The sequence below is a fragment of the Desmodus rotundus genome, chromosome 9 (genome assembly GCF_022682495.2).
Source record: "Desmodus rotundus isolate HL8 chromosome 9, HLdesRot8A.1, whole genome shotgun sequence".
NCBI lineage: Eukaryota > Metazoa > Chordata > Mammalia > Chiroptera > Phyllostomidae > Desmodus > Desmodus rotundus.
The window spans coordinates 47,738,539-47,758,892 of NC_071395.1; the positions used below are offsets into that span (position 1 = coordinate 47,738,539).

Sequence of the window (20,354 nt, forward strand, 5' to 3'; positions counted from 1 at the left end):
AGAGCCAGGAGTGTCTTATCGTATCACGAGGAAGCAACTGGTCAGAGAATGATGGGATGTGACCAAAGGACAAAGAAGCCAGCTAGGAGGAGCTCCCAGTGGGCAAAATAAGTCATGCCAGTAAAGGATTATAAACTGTAGAGCAAAGGACACATCCATTAGTCCACTCTGATACAAACAAATTCCTGACAGTAGGAGACCAGCTAGAAAATGTACAAGGAATGACTGAAGTACATGATTACCACCGGCAACCTCCAGAATCCTAACTAATGCAGGAAAGACTCCTGGAAGGATGGGAGAACCGGCAGGCGAGAATCAGAGGGGTATCAGGATGTTCAGTCTCCAATGTGTCTCTCAAAACAGACTGAGCACAAAGAAAAAGAATAACTGCAGGGAGAAACCCCAGCTTCCACCCTGACCTCAGTCAAGAATCGACCCCATCATAATGACATGTAATAAGATGTCACATGTCATATGGATGACATGTAATAAGACATCACATATCCTACAGACACCCCAGGAGAACATATACCCATCACCTTGGTGCAGTCCTGCCCCGTGAAAGTACACGGCCTGGGTCATCAGAGGGAACAGCAGACAAGCCCACACCAAGGGACACTATAAACTGCACTCTCCAAAAGTCCACATGGGCGTGAGACAGAAAGACAGATGCAGCCCCAGATCAGTGGACACGACAGAGACAGGGCTGCAGAACACAGCATACCAGGATGGCGTCTCTTTCACTACGAAGGACATTTTGGGGATAAACAGTAAAATCTGAATAATATCCTTAGATGAATAATATAATAGATAGTTATATATAAGATATAACCTATAATAGATACTATAACAAATTAAATAATGTCAAAGTTCATTTCCTGATTTTGAAATGGAAAGTGCTTATACAAAAGAATTCCCTGGTTTTAGGAAACCACACTGGAGTATTTGGGGTTTAAAATGTATCACGTCTGCAACTTACTCCGAAATGGTTAAAAAAAAAATTCATGGATGTGTACACACATACACTCATAAAGAGAATAGAGAGAAAGGGAGGGATAAAATGTGATAAAATAGTAATACTGGGGAATCTGAGTGAAGGGTGTTCAGAAGTATTACAGCAACTTTTTAAAAATCTTAATTATGTCAAAATAAACTTTCAAAAATTATAAAAGAAAAAGTGAGTCCAGAAGCCTTCTCCACCCTGCCCCGTGAAAGAACAACAGAATGGGGAAAGAGAGCCACAGCGGGGGCCTACCACAGCAAACTCATCTCTGTCCAGGTGTCCATCCTTGTCAATGTCACTGAGGTCCCAGACCTGCAAGGAAGGAACAGCAAGGCTTACTGAGGGCAGGCACTAAGGCGTACTACTGGGGGGAGGTACCAAGGCTTACTGGGGGGGCAGGGACCAAGCAAGGCTTACTAGGGAGGAAGGGGCTGTTGTGCAGCGGGTGAGTCACCGGAACTCAGATTCTGAGTGCATGCTGGAGTTAAATGCGAACATCAAGAACCAGTCTGTGGGGTCTCTGAAAAACCACCACCCAACGAACTAGGAGTTCCAAGAACCATTCCATCGTATTATGTTGATTTCTCTCTAGCAAATGATCATGATTATAATCACATCCTCCCTTTTTCCTCTATCACCTCGTAAAGAAATCTTAGATAGAAAAGAGTTTGGTTTTGGCACAGGTATTGCTCTAAACCTAAGACATCCCCGCCCCCCCCCCCCTCCCGCACTCACACACAATCAGCCCCAGCCCGCACTCTGAACGCACAGGGCCATGAGCACGCAGCCGAGAAGGTCTGTGTGTCCCACCTCCTCTCATCATCATCAGGGGACGGTGAGTCAGGTGCACGGAAGGTACTAGGCCCACCTAGCACCCGAAGACCAGGCAGACGGGTATGGGTTCCTACGAAAAGGCTGCATACCGGATTTTCTAAAGCACAACTGAGGCACTATCTTCCTGACCCAAGTCAGCTCCCCCAGACCAGCAGGCCTGCCCGGCTTGGACAACACTAGGCACAGCACCAGTGCCCTGAGCTAAGTGGACACCCAGGGGTCCATCTGAGATGCTTCACATGCTGGTACCCCTTCCCACCCCCATCCATCATTAGGGACTTCAGCCCAGGGATGTGTCTTACACATGGGGCCTCCTCTCCACCCTGCTGTGTCCTTGGCTCTGGCTTCTCAAACATTCTAGAGGCCAGAGTCTCCAGCTGGCCTCCCTATCTCTAGTCCTACCCCCAGGGTTACCACAGGGACTGCTCTAGAGTAAACTCTGACCCTGCCCTGCCCTGCAGACAGCTCCTCAGCCTGGCACACAGAGCCCCTGCTACCCTTAACAGGTCCTGCAACCCAGGCCAGCCTCCTGGGACTCCACCTTGACCTCTAGGGACCCCAAAGTATTAATAGTCCCTTCAAGCATATGAATGCCCTTTTAAAGGTGTTGGGAAAAGCCGGCAATAGTAAAGCCATGTAACTAGCCTTAAAGACAATGAGGTCATTAAAGTCCATGAAAATGGCTATATGAAACTTTAATAATGGAACTATTTTTGTAAGACATGAGCTAATTTTAAAGCTTCACTACAACTAGTGCTGATGACTTGGTGGAATTTCTAAATGTTAGTAAAATCTAAAAACAATAAAAAATAAAGGTGTTCAGTACTGGACTGAGTGCTTCATGCCTTTTCAATTCTGGAAGCAGAGGCGCCGGAAGACACTGTCTGTGCGAGGAAACCGGGACAGGAATGGGCCTCCCTGCCTCCACACAGTCCTCCCCACGCCCCAGGGCTTCCCCTCTGACGTGGGGCCAGATTGTTCTTCGTGGGGCATCCTAGGCATTGAGGGGTGTTGTGCGGCATCTCTAGCCTCTACCCACCTGATGCCAACAGCACCCGACTTAGGTAGGACAACCGAAACTGTCTCCCGACATTGCTCAATGTCCCCTGGGGGAGAATTCCCAGCCATACCCAGCATGCCAGGCTGCCTCTGATCATGCTGTCACGTGTCTGCCCGTCTCAATCTGTAGTCTGCACCCATCTCTTCACTCCAGAGGACACCACCCCTCTGTACCCCTGCTCAGGTAAGTCAGGCACCTCCCTCTACTCCTGTCCTCACTGGGCATGACTATAATTAGCAGGTAGGCAATAGGGGTGGGGGGCACCAGAGAAGAGAAGCAGCTCTGGGGACCACCCATGACTTCATTCCCTTCTCCGGGCAACCCTGGGCTATTTACCAGCCACTCTGAAGGCCCCCATTTCCTCACCTGGAAAACAGAGGTGACACTATCCAAAAATAGGTGGCTGCAAGGACTCAATGACTTCATTCAAGCAAAGTACTAGAATAGGGCCTGGCACATACTAAACCATCGATACATAAATATGAGGCTCTTAACCATCATCTATTTTTTTGATCTCTTGGACTGTATCTAATTTCTTCCTCATCTCCAAGTGCTCAGCAAAGGCCTGGTCTAGAGGCGGCATCTGCAGGGGCTGGAGGCAGCAGGGGCAAATACTTGGTCCTCCTACTCTTGGCCAGCGCCTGCCAAGTCACAGCAACCTGTCCAGACAGACACCACGACCGTCCCGAGTCCCTTGTGGGGAAACTCAGCGAGACAGCTGCGCGGAATGGGGCTTTGTGCACAGAGCAAACACCAGGGCCAGGACACACACCTCAGGAGAGGGACTACACTCTGGGATAGAAAACTCTATCTAAAAAACTTGTATTTTCACTTGCAACAAAATTGAGGCTTTTTTTTAAAAAAGGAAATGCATAAATTTTTTCCCTAAATTTGCATAATTAAAATTATCTTTACCTTAAGGGGAAAAGAAGTAATTAAAAACAGAAAAGAAGTAAGATATCGATACACGCTCCCACACTTCTCCCTGAAAGCACAGCTGAGGGGGGAATTCCAGGTCTGGGTTTGAGTCCCAGATCTGCTCGCCCCTGGGCCCTGGACAGCAAGTCCATTTCTGAGGCTGCTTCCCCACGTGTGCAATGGGCCACACAACGGCACTTCCCACAGGCCGGGAAGCATGTGAGCCACAGCCGTGAGGCCCTGAGCCAGCCTGGCTGCAGCAAGTGCTCCATCCACATGGGCTCTTACAAAGGCCCATGATGGAAGCACGTGTAAAGTCTCACGAGTGCTCGTGGGGAGCAGCATGGGGCCAGCAGAACTTGGTGGCCCTACATGAGGTAAGAGAACCACTTACCCTGCCCAGGACATCAAGAGGCAGCTTTGAGTTCATGAGGACTGGCTTGACTTTGTCTCCAGAGAGCAAGCCATTAATGGGTAAGAGGCTTTCGAAAATTCCATCAAATTTTGCCTTTTCTTCCACCTAGTTGGAAAGAAATAGCCTGAGTGAGTAAAAACATGGGCCTGTGGGAGAGTCCAAAGCAAGCTGGAAGCTGGATGAAAACAGGCGAGGACACACCCCTGGTCTCACCTACATGCACAGGAGAGTCTTGTTCAGAAGCAACTTATACCCCGAAGGAAACCTCTCTCTGGTACTCAAGGATCTAGCAGTCAGGATCAATGGGAGAGAGAGGATCAGACCACAGGGGCTGCCTGGGAGACAAGGTCACTCTACCTATGTCCTGGGACAAGAGTGTGCATGGGTTTTTAGTTCCTTAGGACAAAGAACTAAACCTGAATATCAGTCTGAAGAACTAACAGAACTAAAGAACCAAATATAAGAGTAAGCCAAAGACTTAAGTAACTAATTATCCAAATCAGCTTTAAGCTAGGAAGTTCCCGTGTCTAACAGTAGAATAATAAATGAGGGCTCCCCATTAGCAGAGCGATGTCTGGGCCGGGCAGAGGCTACTGCTCTGAAGTGTGACATGAGGACAGCATATCCGGGGGCTGTTGCTGAGGAAGGTCTGGGCAGGGGACTCTGATCTGCCTCCTGTAGAAACAGAGCCTGTGGCAACTGGAACCAGGGGACAGCAGGCCTCTCACCATCCACTCTGACCAGAAGCTGAAGCCACTGGGCCCCAGGAAAACACCCTCAACAAGTGTTCATCGAAAGAAGAAAGGGGAAGCCAGATGTGGTGCATACACACAATGAGCACCATTCGGTATTACAGGGGGGCAGTGCCGACACCGCGATGGCCTGGGTGAGCCTGGAGGCCATTATGCTGAGTGAGACAAGCACCAGACACCGAGGACAAATACTGTGTGATTCCACTTCTTTGAGGCACCTAGAGTGGTCAGACTCACAGAGGCAGAAAGTAGAATGGTGGGTGCTGAGGACTGAGGGGGAATGGGGACTTAGTGTTTCATGGGGACAGAGTCTGTCTGAAAAGGCGAACAAGTGCTAAAGAAGGGTGGTGGTGGTGGTTGCAGAAACAACATGAATGTACTGGACACTACTGAACTGCAGGCCTAAGAATCATTACGACGGTGAACTTTACGCGTAATTTACCACAATTTAGAAAAAAAAGAGAGAGAGAGAAAGAACAGAAACAAGAAGATGACCAGACACTGCACACGTGAGTCACTATGAATGGCAGGAAGCCAAACACCTCATATCTGCCTCGAGCATCTGGGCTTCTCCTGCTGGTCCATCAGGCTTGCTGACCCAGTGCTTCAAGAAGCCCAGAAACTTTCACAACAGTGCTTCAGGTTTGTCTGTTTCTGTTTCTCGAATGACATCTCTCTTGAAAACAATCTACCCCATCCCAGCCCCACTCCGCCCTCCGCAAGGCCTCGCAGGCTCCTCAGCTACCATCCCTCCTCCTAAGGCCTCCACGTGGCCCCCCCCAGGTAGGGGCTGGAAATGGACGACAGACAAAGAAAAGGTCCTTTGCTACTGGGCTCGCCACCGGCAAACTATTGGATGGCTCACAGAGGCACCTTTGTAACTCCTTGGGTCACGTGAGGCCTCCTCCTGCTCAGTCCCTGTTGCACAGACCTCCCTCCATCCAAACCCCTTCCAAGGAGAGAACAGACCACTCACATCAAAACAGGAAAGAGGTACTTGGGAGGGAGGGGAGTGGTCTTTATTGTATAGCAATCATTGTTAATGTCAGTTCTGAAGCCAAATAAAAGTGAGGAAAGGTGACAACCCTCTCACAGTGAGTGGGAGTGAGGCGGTCTCATTACCCGGGGGAACATCTCTGCATCCCCGTGCACATTTCCTTCCTTTACGAGTAATTCTGCACCTGCCAGAAGATGCCACTTCATTTTTTTCTTACTAGAAACTGTAACATAGTTTTCCGGCCATAACATCTCTTTCTTTACATGCTGAGAGCAACTTTTCAAAATGCAACAAAAGCCCTGGCCAGGTGGCTCGGTTGGTTGAAACTCTGTCCTGTACACCAAAAGGTTGCCGGTTCGATCCTGGACTGGGGCACGTACAGGAGGCAACCAATTGATGTTTCTCTCTCACATCAATGTTTCTGTTTCTCTCTTTCTCTCCTCACCACCCTCCCCCCCCCCCCGGAGCAAACAATAAATATATATTCAGGTGAAGATTAAAAGTAAAAGCAGTAAGAGCATCAGAGAAGGAAGATCATTAAACACATAAGCTAGCTGGAGATGAGAGGAAGAGTTGTAAAGACATGCTGGAGGTCCTCATGCTTGTAAATTCTCACCATTTCCCTTCTATCCTGATTAACCAGCCTAAGCAGCAGAAACCACAGAACATGACCTGAAAATGCATGATTTAAACTCTAAAGGTTTCAGAATCCAATGCCTGAATCTGAGCTGACTGTCTTCACAGGCAACACACAACTATAGTAAAAGGCCATAGCTGTTCCCCAAACTTTCTTTTGAAAAAGTATTTTGTCCAAATTCTATGGCACACTCACTCTGAAACAGAAAAGGTGATACAACAGTCCTGTAAGATGTCTGAATCGACATCATAAACGGCTATGACAATTGCATGTGAAGGACAGCCAAGGGGTGCCACCCCATCACTTACCCTCACAGCCCAATGGGCTTCTACAGAAGGCGGCGTGACCATCAAAGGGCTGCTGGTGTCATGCTGGGGAAAAAAAACAAACAAACATTCTACTGTGGCTGGCACAGAATCAAGTCACAGGAGGATATGTTTATACAATGGATGCACATTTCATAGTGCTTTCAAAACAGGGAGTGAAGGGAAAACAGTATGCACCCCCTCCCGGGAGCGCACCTTGCCTATCTTACCTCTTAGGCGTGCGTGTCCTAAACCCTGAGGAGCCCCAGGAGACTTGCAACCAGGGGAGCAGTGGGCAGTGGCAGCTTATCCCGGCTCACCCCTTGAACCTGTCCCCATGGTCCCCTTTTCCTCTGACTTCCCAGTGAGCTGACAGCAGCCCCGCCTTGGCTTACTTCTTTCCCATAATGATTCTGGAGAGCCAAAGTAGGCCCGCCTACACTCTCGTATTGCTTTGTCCATCCTAAGCCCTTCCCTGCTTCACTGTCCTCAGCCTTAATAAACGTACTTTCAAAATAAGAAAAATAACTTTTTTTTTTTTAATGGGGGAAGACCTTAAAAAGTTAAACACAATGACCATAGGACCCAGCAATTCCACTCTTAGGTATGACCCCAAAGAAGTGAAAGCAGGTGTGCAAACAAATCTTTGTAAGTGAATCTTTATGTCCACTGGCAGATGAGGTTAAACAAATGGGTGAGCCATATCATGCTACCCTCTTCAGCTGTGAAGAGGAATGAAGCACTGACACACGCTACGATGGGGATGAACCTTGACAACACTAGGCTCGGTGACAGAAGCCAGATGTACGAGTCCGTAAAATGTCTAGAATGGGCAAATCCAGACACAGAAGCAGATTAGTGGCTGCCGGGGGCTGGGGGAGAAGGAAATTGGGAGCGATTACTTATCGGGTAGAGGGTTTCCTCTTGGGGTGATGAAAATGTTCTAGAACTAGATAGAGGTAATGGTTGCACAACATTATTTATGCACTAAATGTCACGGAATTGTTCAAAATGACTAATTTTAGGTTATATGAATTTCATCTCAATAAAAAAAGAGGGGGGAAGACAGAAAACCTGGAGAGAGAGAGACAAATAGATGGGGGATATCACAAGGTGAACTGGAAGCATTTGACACTTACGAATTTCGGTGGTGGCATGTTTAAATTCAGGTTGCTCAAGGTAACTTCATGGCCACTCTGTGCACAGGCCACCAGTCTCAGTGCAACATAGAAACCCTGCAAATCCAAAACAGGATGAGGTGTAAATCCTACCCAGCTGGAGGTGGCGGCAGAGGAAGAGCCTCCTGTGGTGGCAGGCTCCAGGGAAAGAGAGATCTCAGTTCCCTTTAACAAGGAAGACTGCGTGTGCAAAAGTCAATTACAGTGTTTAGTGGAAGAGGTCTCACCCTGGGAGCAATGTTTAAATGCATATGCTAAAACAGACTTAGCCCATTTGCATTCTGAATGCTGTAAAATTTCAAATAAATGTATTTTCAAAAATAATGAGCTCCCAACACTTAGGAAATGCTAGATTGTATAAGTAGCAAGCCTAAATGTTTAAGACTATGAATTATGGTTCACATATGTGACTTTTTAAAAATGGTTTGAAATAGACACAGATGTTGGAGAATTTACATTCAGGATTCACTGTGATCCCTCTGGTTGGCCTCACTGAGTAGGGCGTGCCCTGCCCACCCACTTCCACCTGCTGTGGCCCAAGGTGAACTTTACCTCCTACGCTGGGACAAAGGACCTAAACAAGGCCATCAGCAGCCTTGGCTCCCCACTGCTCTCCTCCTAACCCTGAACCGGTCACACCACAGGTTTAGTGGACTCACACAGTATCACCTAATTTTTTTGTAAGTGATCAACTGGACCAAGACCATGGACTGTTTTAAAGCTACAATTACAGTTTTAAAAATGTCTTCAAAGAGATAAGCAATAGATTAGACTTCCTCAGGCTGCTGTCGACAGAACACCCACGTAGTGTGCAGAGTAAAGGGGACATAAGTTTAGGGGGCTACATTAGGCAAATGTAAAAGGCTTCTTCCCCATGAGGACCCTCAGAACCTTATATAGGCAGATGCACAATGTAAATCCCAAAAAAGGGAGGAATAGTGGATGGTGCTTTCCTGATGGATCAGACTATGGACTGTGGGACACCAGAAACAGCATCCCTTGGAATGTAGTTTAGGGACAAGCTGAACTAAATTAAAATATGACCATTCAAAATCATTTGTAAGTACTACAAATTTCCACTTATAGAACATTCTCAAAGTGACGAAACTGTTATGGACTAGGAACCAGCGGTTGCCAGAGGCTGGGGTGTGACTTCCAAGGACAGCAGGAGGCGGCTGTCTGAGGTGCTGGGGCAGCTCTGGGTCCTGACTGTGGTGGTGGCTATGCAAATTTACGTGAGTGATAAAATGACACAGAACTACACACACCAAAAAACCACGAAGAAGGACATGTAAAACTGGTCAGCTCTGAGTAAGGCCTCTGGTTTGGTGCTGCCCTGGCGCTGAACATGGTGCAACAGCGACACAGGCGGCTCTCACTGGGAAGCTGAGGAAGGAGACATGGGAACTCTGAACTATTTCTGCTGCTTCCACAAGAGTCTGAAGTTATTTCAAAATAAAATGTTTTGAAAACATTTTAATCACTTATAAGCACACAAAATATGAAAAGATACACTAACCATGAAAGATGGCTCCAAGTGTTCAACAAAAGGCCTTTATTTAGAAAGGAAACCTTCCCGTTTAAGAAACTTTGACAACTGTACTTTTGTCTAGTGACACAAGCCAGTGGTGCAAACAGGAAGTGCAGAGGTGGCCGGCCTGGGGATCTGGCCTGGACCCTCCACTTGCTCTGAGCATACGTGCATGTATATACCTGTTTGTCCAAGAACCCTTTACCTTCTGGGTCGGCCAAGTCCCATATCTGTGGAAACAAAAATTCTCATGAGTGCAAACCGCCAATCACTGCCCATTTATTCACAAAACAGGAGCCACCGCCACTGTACATAGGCCTTAAGGGTGGGCCAATCCCACTGCTGCCACCAAAAAAAGGGGAGGCGTAGGCGCGAACAATCCCTAGCTGGGAGCAGGTGAACGACCTGTGCCCTCCCTCTGCCAGTCCCCAGCAGAGCCCTAAGAACCCCAGGTCCACTCGGCTCCCAGGCTGACAAAAGTCCATAAACTGTCAAGACTCCTAAAACGCTCAGGCCTCTTGTCCACTACCTAAGCAGCAGGTGGCAGCTGCCACTAGAGCGTATGGACCCACCAATTATATCCCTGAGAAGTTGGCAGTGGCCCACCCACTCCCCAGGAGGTCTGTCCCCAAGAAGAGGGGTCTGCGGAGGGCAGTCTTCCACCTGTCAAGGGAGCCCCAAGGGCAGCCACAGAAATCAGCCTCAGTCTTGACATACCTTCCCAAGGATAATGTCTGAGAGCCCAGACTTCTTTAGAAAAAGTGCAGCTTCACTGGCTCCAACTCTCCCTGTGTATGCTGGGTCTACCTGCAACAGAGAAGCACACAGATGCCGCTTCAGGAAGCGGGGCAGCAGGTAAGGCAACACCCACCACCCTAACTGGGGCTGATAATCCAGAGAAAGGAAGGAACCAGAGGTTGCACCAGGCTTCAATACAGGGCCTGTAGCTTTCTGGGTCATTCATTCTCTTGTTCCAATACCAGTGAAACTCACCTGCTTGTAATAAGATTCATATAATGGATTTCCAGTGGGAATCTGTAAACAAAACCAGATATTGGTTAAAAGTTGCCCTGACAAATGTGGCTCAGCTGGTTGAGTGTCATCCCAAAAGCTAAAGGTCACCAGTTCAATTCCCGGTCAGGGCACATGCCTGGGTCATGGGCCCGGTCCCTGGTTGGGGCATGTGTGAAAAGCAACCGACTTATGTTTCTCTCACACACCGATGTTTCTCTCCCTCTCATTCTCTCGCCCTTCCCCTCTCTATAAAAATTAATAAATAAAATCTTTTTTAAAATTAATTTATTTTTATTCAGTTACAATTGTCTGCATTTTCTCCCCTTCCATCCACCCTACACCAGCCAGTCCCACCTCCCTCCCCTACCTCTACCCTCCCCCTTGATTTTGTCCTTGTGTCCTTTATGGTAGCTCCTATAGACCCCTCTCTCCACTGTCCCCTCCCCACTTCCGTGTGGCTATTGTTACAATGTTCTTAATTTCAATGTCTCTGGTTATATTTTGTTTGCTTGTTTGTTTTGTTGATTATGTTCCAGTTAAAGGTGATATCATATAGTATTTGTCCCTCACCGCCTGGCTTATTTCACTTAGCATAATGCTCTCTAGTTCCATCCATTAATAAATAAAATCTTTAAAAAAAAGATACTGGTTAAAAGTGGACACACTCCTCAACTGTGTCATTACCAAAATGTACAATAGTAAAAAATAAAACATATGCACTTTAAACGTCCTCTATACAGAGACTACATTTTATTTCAGACACAGATACTACGCTTACTTGATTTAGAAAAAGGAAGTGCTAATGTTCTTTAATAAGTCCCAATTTCTGCGTCAACAACATGGTTGTTCAGGCAGGAGTGACAGCCCAGAGTCAACTTCCATGTGAAGAACAGTGGGATTCAATGTGTCTGGGAATTCAGAGAAACATACCCTTAACCTTTGAGACCATCCTCTGGCTCCAGAATCAGACAGGAGTCTCTGTACATCATCATGAATCACCAGACACACAAGCTTCAGACCAGTTTCCCAGCCCCAGGTTTCGCCCACACCCACCACCGCCACCAAAGGACTGCGCAGAAGTGCACAATGACTGGCCCCTGCTGGAAGAGCGCTGGCTAGTGACCACTCCCACTATGGTAGGCAGGAATTTCAAAGTCCTCAGCTCTGCACAAGACACTCCACACTCTGTCCATCAGATCTCCAAGACATTGCTATTAACTGCCTTGTCCAGTGTCATGTGGCAAGTCAAGGCCACGCCTGGATCCAGCCTGGTTGGCAGCTGGGCCTCTGCGCTTCCCACCACGTGCAGAACCTCTCTTCCAGTGAGCCATACCCCAGTGGGGAGGAGATGGCTACTGGGGGAGGTGGCAGCAGGGGAGGAATTAAGCAGCCACAACATGTGGGCTATAAAGGCTGATATGTGTTGGTGTTTTACTGCGTGCAGGGAGGTAAGCAATATGTGAAACTTCTGTTGATTTAGTGAGCAAAGAAACATGAAGATGACCCCATTACATATATGATCACACAGAAGAACAGGTGTGAACACAGCTAAAAAGAAGAAAGTGGGAAAGATGAGGACTGGATAAGGGGTGGGATTACAGTATTTATTAAAAAGTCTTTGAATATTACTGTGTGACTTCCCATAATGAATAAGACTGGGGGAGGTGGGTTCCTTCCAGTTACAATCACTGGATTTGAACCAGCGCAACACGTGCATACGCTGTGCCATAAAGTCACTTCAGGTGAAAAATAATGCCCAGATTATGGTCAGCTTCTTAGGTGGGGGGCAGGGTGCCAGCACCAGCCAATATAGGAAGAAGCAAAAGTACTGAGAACAACACCACTGCAGAACGAAAACAGAAGGAAAAGCGAATAGAGATCTGAAAGGGAAGAAAGTTAAGACACAAAGAAAAAGGGAAGAGAAAGGGGGAAATCCTGAAAAGACAGAAAACACTAAACAAAAACAAAAAAAACTAAGCAAGAAAGGCGGAAAGATGATGAGTAAGGGTTTGAGAAAGAAAAGGTGACGACACCAACGAGGACTAAGAAGTAAGTATACTGCTGTATCAGCTACCTGCCCAGAGCCCTGGCCTGACACTGTGGGCGGGCGGGGGAGGTGCTGTCACCCTTAGTTCCTTATGACCTTAGGTGGCAGTGTCCACCATCACACTGCGTGGCCTCCTAGGTTTCAAACTCCATATGCTTTCAAAACACTCCCATCTCCCCAGAGGAGTAAGGCTGACAGAGGAAGCAAAGTCAAGCAGGCGGTTTCTGTCCTCTCTCACTCAAGGTGACAGTGGTCAGGCCAATGCAGCACATCACTTGCCACTGACTCAGGAGATGGAATGCACAAACTCAGAGGCCCCCACTATGACAACAAAGGTCTCCTTCCTGCCAAAAATCAGAGAGGCACAGGTCAGAAGTGTATTTCCCATTGGTTTTTTGTTTGTTTGTTTGTTTTTAAGATTTCACGGCAAGAAAGGTTTCCAAGCTACTGAGTCCAGTGAAAAAAGTTACATATTTGGGGCAGACAGGGTTAACAGCTGTCTCAAACTTCACAAATGCTTCTGACCTACATGATCCATGATCCAGGAGAAACAAGACCCCGAATAGTTCAGAAAAGTGTCTGAAGCCACCAGACCCAAAACACCACCCATCTTTGCTGAGGGCTTACCCTGTCGACAGTCTAGGGCCAGGCATTAACTCCAAATCGTCTCAACCAGAGGAAACCAGAGTGTGCCTCTGCCACCCCTAACTATGGGAATTAACTTGGGTAAGCTGGGGCAATGAGGCAAATAGAGGTTTGAATTTAATTACACATATTTCAGCCGTTGCAGAAGCAGAAGAGGGGGAAAGAAGGGAAAACACCATGTCTAACTGGCACTTCCTCTTAACACACTACTTCCTCACAGGGACAGTGGTCACACCTGCAAGCTACCCGAAATACCACAGCAACAAGGCTGAAGACACATGCTGCTAATGCCGTGAATCTCTCAAATGATGGGCAGTGTGTGTGGCCAGTTCCTACACAGAGACCTCGGTCACAACCAGGTAGCCAATGGGACAGCAGTTTCCAGAGGCTACGTCAAAGCTACTGGGACAAAGCCCTCTGAACTGCCCATGTCTGACCCCAAAGCAAGCCCAGGGCCACGCCCAGGGGACAAGGCTTTCAGTGTGAGAGCCTGCAGAGGCCTTGGTGATGGCTTCAAGAATGGAAGCAAGACGGTGCCAGCTGGGAATGGCGTTCTCCTTCACCAGCCTGCTGTACTAAAATGCCATCTTCAACTCGACAATTTCTGAATTACTGATGAGCTTCGACAGGTTTCGATTCAACCTTTTAGTTGCTCTTCTGTCTTTTTTAAAGTAATTTTTAATTACAGTTGACATATTAGTTTCGAGTGTACATATGATTAGAAATTTGTAATTTATAAAGTGATCACCTCAATAAATCCAGTACCCATCTGACACCATACAGTTATTACAGTATTACTGACTACATTCCCTTTTTACAGCCCCACGACTATTCTGTAACTGTCAGTTTGTACTTCCAGATCCCTTCACCTTTTTCACCCATCCCCTCAACCCCCTCCCACCTGGCGACTGTCAAAATGTTCTCTGAATCTATCAGTCTGTTTCTGTTCTGCTTGCTCATTTATTTGGTTTTTTTGATCTCACACACAAGTGAAATCATCTGGCATTTGTCTTTGACTTATTTTGCTCAGCACAATGTCCTCTAGATCGATTCATGTTGTTGCAGATGGCAAGATTTCATTCTTTTTTATGGCTGAATCATATTCCATTGTACATGTGCTCTACTTCTTCATCCATTCATCTGTTTGACATTTAGCTTACTTCCATATCTTGGTTATTTTAAGTAATGCTGCAATAAACTATGGATGTATTATGTCTTTTTGATTTAGCGTTTTGGGTTTCAGATAATTACCCAGAAGTGGAATTGCTTGGTCCTTCTCTGTCTCTTGGTACAGCGTTTGTTTTAAAGTCTATCTTGAGCCCTGGCTGGTGTGGCTCAGGGGATTGAGCATCAACCTGAGAACCAAGAAGTCATAGGTTTGATTCCCTGTCAGGGCACATGACTGGGTTGCAGGCCAGGCCTCCCAGTTGGGGGTGTGTGAGAGGCAACCAACTAATGTTTTTCTCTCTCCTTTCCCTTCTCTCTGAAAATAAATAAAGTATTTAAAAAAATAAAAGTCTCTCTTGCCTGCTGTATTACAATCCTAAATATTTTTTTCCATTTTCATGAAATGTCTTTTTCCATCCCTTTCAGTCTGTGTGTGTCCTTCAATCTGAAGTGAGTCTCTCATAGACAGCATATGTAAGGGTCTTGTTTTGTCATTTATTCGGCCTCCATGTCTTTTGAGTGGAGCATTTAACCCATTTTCATTTAAAGTGATTGTTGATATATATGTATTTATTATCATTTTATTATTCATATATTTTTTTTATTTTTGCTTCTTCTTTGGTTCACAGGTCAGCACTTAACCCACCTAGCCACACCAGCTGGGCATGCTTCTTCTTCTTAAAGAAGACCTTTCAACAGTTCTTGTAATACTAATTTGGTGGTGATGAACTCCTTTACCTTCTTCTCGTCTGGGCAGCTCTTTATCTGTATTTCAATTCTAAATGATAGCTGTGCTGGGTAGAGTAATTTTGGTTGTAGGTCCTTGCTTTTCATCACTTTGAATATTTCTTGCCAACTGCTTCTGGTCTACAAAGTTTCTGTTGAGAAATCAGCTGAGAGTCTTACGGGAGCTCCCTTTGTAAGTAACTGCTTTTTTCTTGATGCTTTTAAGATTCTTTGTCTCTGACCTTTGGCATTTTAATTATGATGTGTCTTGGTGTGGGCTTCTTTGGGTTCATCTGGTTTGGGACTCTCCACATTTTCTGGACTTATATGTCTATTTCCTTTACCAGGTTAGGGAAGTTTTCCATCTTTTTTTTTTTTCAAATATGTTTTCAATTTCTTGCTCTCATTCTTTTTCTGGCAACCCCATGGTGAAAATGTTGGTACACTTCAAGTTGTCCCAGTGGCTCCTTACATGACCCTCATTTTTTGGATTCTTTTTTTCTTTTGGCTGCTCTCACTGGGTGTTTTCTGCTTCCTTCTCTGCCAAATTGCTGATTTGATCCTCTATTTCATCTACTGTATTGTTGATTCCCTGTAATGTAGTCCTCTTTTCAGTTAGTGTATTCTTCATTTCTGACTGGTTATTTTTTATGTTTTCTATCTCCATTTTTATGTTTCCTATCTCTTCGTTGGTGTTCTGAGTTCCTCCACTCTTCCCCTAAGTTCATCGAGCATCCTTATAACCAGTGTTTTGAACTCTGTATCTGGTAGATTGCTTGTCTCCATTTTGATTAGTTCTTTTTCTGGAGTTTTGTTCTGTTATTTCACTGGGGACACGTTTCTTTATTTCCTCATTTTGGCTGCCTCCTTGTGTTTATTTCTACGTGTTAGGTATAGCTGCTCTGTCTCCTGGTCTTGGTATAGTGGCCTTGCGTAGTAGGTGTCCTGTAGGGCCAGTAGTGCAGCCTCCCCACTCACCTGAGCTGGGCGTCCAGATGTGCCTCCCACTTCGTGGGCTGTGTGCACCTTCCTGTTATAGTTGAGCCTTGATTGCTACTGGCACATCAATGGTGGGGATTTATCCAAAGGCCAGTAGGCTGTGAGAACTGGCTGCAACCACTGTGGAGATCTGCTGTGCAGGGGCTGACCCCATGGAGCAGAACTCACTTCAGCAGGGCTCAGGTACCCGCCAAGTCCACCCCTTAACTTTGTGCTCGTGGAGGTGGCTGGGTGGTGCTTCAGTGTGATCTAAACCCATCCGCCAGGTGCACTGGCTCTGGAGCCTCCTGGGAAGTACAGGCCAAGGTCAGCCATAGTCTGTGCCTTGTCCGGGGCCACCTGGCATGACCTACGAAGAAATCTGTAGATGGCTGTTATTTGTGCTGAGTTTGAACATACCCAAGAGAGGCCCAGCTGTGAACTAAGGCCGGCTGCCACTAGTGCCAAGCCTCAGGCCACTTAGCAGGAGGTACAGGGTTCAGAGAGGCCAGATGCTGCTTGTTCAGAGATTTTAGGAAAGTTAGCAGCATAAGCCAAGACAGGCCATTTGGGCCCACAAGTTGGGTGGGGCCAGGTCTCAGGGAATCACCAGGGCTGGGCAAACAGTATTAGCTAGGTTGATGGAGACTCAGGTATGGTACCCACCTGCTGGCTCTATGGGGGGAGGGCTCAGCAAACAAACAATGGCCTCTGCCAGCACCTGTGTCTGGGAGAAAGCTTCCCCTCCAGCTCCTGCCCTGATGCCAGACAAACTCAGTTGCTCTCCATATGTCCCTGGTGCCTTTTGAGCTGCTGCCCCAGCACTGGAGCTCAGAGCAAGTGAGTCCAAATAAGTTCTGTGCAGGCCCTTTAAGAGGAACTACCTGGGGCTCCAGGAGCCCTCCATCTCACGCACCACATTCTCAGCTGGTTTTTACAGCCAGAAGTTATGAGGACTTCTCCTCCTGGCACTGAAACCCTGGGATGGGGGGCCGGTGTGAGGCTGGAACCCCTGGCCCCATCAGGAGGCCTCTGAGGCCGAGATATCCCTCCTGATTTTTAACCACCACATGTGGGTGTGGGATAAGCCCATTCTGCACCTCCTACTTACTAGTCTCAATGTGGCTGCTTCTTTATATCCTTAGTTATAGGACTTCTATGCAGCCAGATTTCAAGTGGTTGTGTATGATGATTGCTCTGTAGCTTAGTTATAATTGTGATGTGGTTGTGGGAGGTTCCAAGTACCACGTGTACTTATGTCGTCATCTTGACTGGAAGCTACCTTCATGTTTTAAAATACTAAGAGAGAGAATGTGAGAAGTTCCTCCAGCCCAGTTGCAATTTACAATTGGGGGAAAAGGAGAGGGCACATCAGAGAACAAGTTCGCCTCCTTCTGTTGGGAGGGCTTAAAACACCAGTTAGGTGAGTGCATGCAATTTTCATGCTGGAGATGAGGGCACAGCAGAACATTTTTGGAGGAAAAACCCTCTGGAAATTGGGGTTCTAGCCATTCCTAACCTCCCCAGGATTGAGTCCACCCAGCTCAATCTGATCCTCACTTCCTTCCACAGCAGGACTCCTAAATCTTTGTCTGGAACCAGGACAAATCCCAGTCTGCCAGAGGTATGCCATCTCATGCAAAACAAAGCAATGACTGCTGACCTTGCTCAGTTCAAAATGACATTTTTAAAGCAAATTAGTTTTCACTATAAAACTCTTACAGAAGTATCTGTAATTCATTGTTCTGATAAACAGTGAATCGTATTTATTGAGCGCTCATGGTTTCCTACCCTGCATCTCATCTAGTCCTCCCAACAATGCTATGGGCAGGTAGTACTGTGGCCCCAAATTACGGATGGGGAGATTGAGGGTCACACAGCCAATGAGTGACAGAGCCAGGGGAGCACCCAGGCTGTGTGGCCTTAAGCTACTGTGTCCCCTGCAAAAACAGCACTGGCATGAGACAGCCAAGCACTGGGCCACAGCACGGCCTCCTGCATGTGCTCACCTGAGAAAATGCACACATGTGATCACATGATGGTGGATTTTATTAAACAGATGAGGTCAAAATGCAAGACACAACTTGAGCACATACACTGACTCGAAAACCGACACAGTCTGCTATCTCCCTAGGAAAACTGACAGCCCATAATCTGTGTGTTCAACGCTGTTGCCAAGTTTTGCAGGAAGTTAGGCATGTAACACCAAAGACACACTCGTCTGAGTTCCTATGTGGAAACCCAGACACTGAAGCAAAAACAAGGCCTGGAGAAGTGCTTGTTTGGCAATCCTTGCATTTTTGCCTTCCGCTTAGGAAGAGTTCCCCTTGCTACACCCAGGCTGCATGCCCAGCTACATCCTGCAGGTGGGAAACTGGGACTTAACTCAATACCACTCAAAACTTATCAGGAAACCCTGGGGCATCCAAACCTCCCTGGAACTGACAGCTCTTTCTGACTGCACGATCAGAGTTTCCCAAACCACAGCTAAGGTAAGCGTTACCAAGAGAAGGAAAGAACTTGAATGTGAGAAAGAGCTTTTATAAAGCTCAAGGAATAAGACAGACTTGCCAATTAAAAGATGAGCAATGAATAACAGAAAGGCAATTCAGAAAAAAAGAGATGCAGAAAGTTAGGGGGAAATGTTCCATTTATATATTGCAAAAATACAATGAAGTAAAATGCCACTGTTTGTCATCAGGTTGGCGAGGTGCTCCACAGGGACGGCCAAGGTGGAAACACACATCTTGTGTCCTGCTGGTGGGAAGATAAACTAACCGGTCTTTCTAAAGGTTAATGCAACAACATGCGCAACACGTGTACACCCTCACTTTCAGGATTAACTCAATTCCTACCAAACTCCAGGAAGATTCTTTGTAGACAGCAATACAATTATTCTACAATGTAAAGAGAAAGGCAAAGAAACTAAGATGAATAAAAATTTTGAAAAAGAAAAATAAAGTAGGAGGAATCACTCTACCTGATTCCAAGGCTTGTTATAAAGCTACAGTAATCAAGATAGTGTGGCACTGATGGACAGCCAGACACACAGAGCCACGGGACAGAATAGAGAGGCTGAGACAGACCCACAGAGACGTGTCCAACTGACTCCTGACAAAGATGTAAAAGCCATTCAGGAGGAGAGACGCCCGCTCTACAAATGGTGCTGGAGCAACCAGACATCCAGCCAGGGGAGAAAATGGGACTCAACAGAACTCTCACTTTACACAAAAATTGGCTCCAAATGGATAACAGGCTTCAATGTCAAACTAGAAAACTTTTAAGAAAAAATATAGGTGAAGATATTCAGGATCAGAGGCTGGCCAGAGAGTTCTTATACTTGATACCAAAAGTCAAATTGATAAATTGAATCTCATCAAAATTAAAAATGTTTATTCTGAGAAAGACCCTGATAAGAGGATGAAAAGACAAGCTAAGGACCAGAAGAAAATGCTTTCAGCCCTGGCTGGTGTAGCTCAGTGGACTGAGCGTGGGCTATAAACCAAAGGGTCTCCAGTTTGATTCCAGCACGTGAGAGGTAACCACACATTGATGTTTCCCTCTCTTTCTCCCTCCCTTCCCCTATCTCTAAAAATAAATAATAAAAATCTTTAAAAAATAAAATCTTAAAAAAAAAGGCAAACAGTCCAATAAGAATATGGGCAAAGGACACGAGGAATGGTTCACTAAAGAGAATACAGAGATGGCAGATAAGTACAGAAAAGATGGCCACCATATTGTCAGCCATCAGGGAAATGCAAATGAAAACCACAGTGAGATGCCAGCACACACCTATCAGAATGGCTAATACAGCAACATTAGTGAGCAGGCAGGGAAACTGGATGGCTCGTACATTGCTATAGACAATGTGCAAAGGCACAGCTACTCTGGAAAACAACTTTGTAGTTTCTTCAGACAAAAGCAGACAAAAACTAAACATGCAACTATCATACGACCCAGCAACTGTTTTGGGTCTTCATCCAGAGACATGAAGACTTGGTCACCATAACATGCTTTACTCAAACGCTTAGTGCAGCTTCATTCATCATCACCCCAAACCGGAAACACCCCATTTGTCCTCCAGTGGGACTGGTTAAATGAACTGTGGTCCCATGGAATACGGCGCGGCGTGCAAAGGAACAAACTG

The 20,354-nt window shown here is 46.5% G+C and overlaps 1 protein-coding gene across 8 annotated transcripts in view; it reads right to left on the bottom strand.

The window, feature by feature from the left end:
- Positions 1–20,354, bottom strand: part of EPS15L1 (epidermal growth factor receptor pathway substrate 15 like 1) — a 92,554-nt gene that overhangs the window by 55,077 nt on the left and 17,123 nt on the right. For 6 of the 8 annotated variants that reach the window (XM_053910351.1, XM_053910352.1, XM_053910356.2 and 3 more), the window contains exons 2-8: positions 10,624–10,665; positions 10,348–10,437; positions 9,813–9,860; positions 8,061–8,156; positions 6,925–6,987; positions 4,210–4,335; positions 1,256–1,315 (exon numbers count right to left, since the gene is read on the bottom strand). In XM_053910351.1, the coding sequence (XP_053766326.1) occupies positions 1,256–1,315; positions 4,210–4,335; positions 6,925–6,987; positions 8,061–8,156; positions 9,813–9,860; positions 10,348–10,437; positions 10,624–10,665 (525 nt within the window). The remainder of the gene's footprint in view (positions 1–1,255; positions 1,316–4,209; positions 4,336–6,924; positions 6,988–8,060; positions 8,157–9,812; positions 9,861–10,347; positions 10,438–10,623; positions 10,666–20,354) is intronic. The other 2 variants (XM_071219218.1, XM_045195618.3) reach the window with 1 other exon arrangement.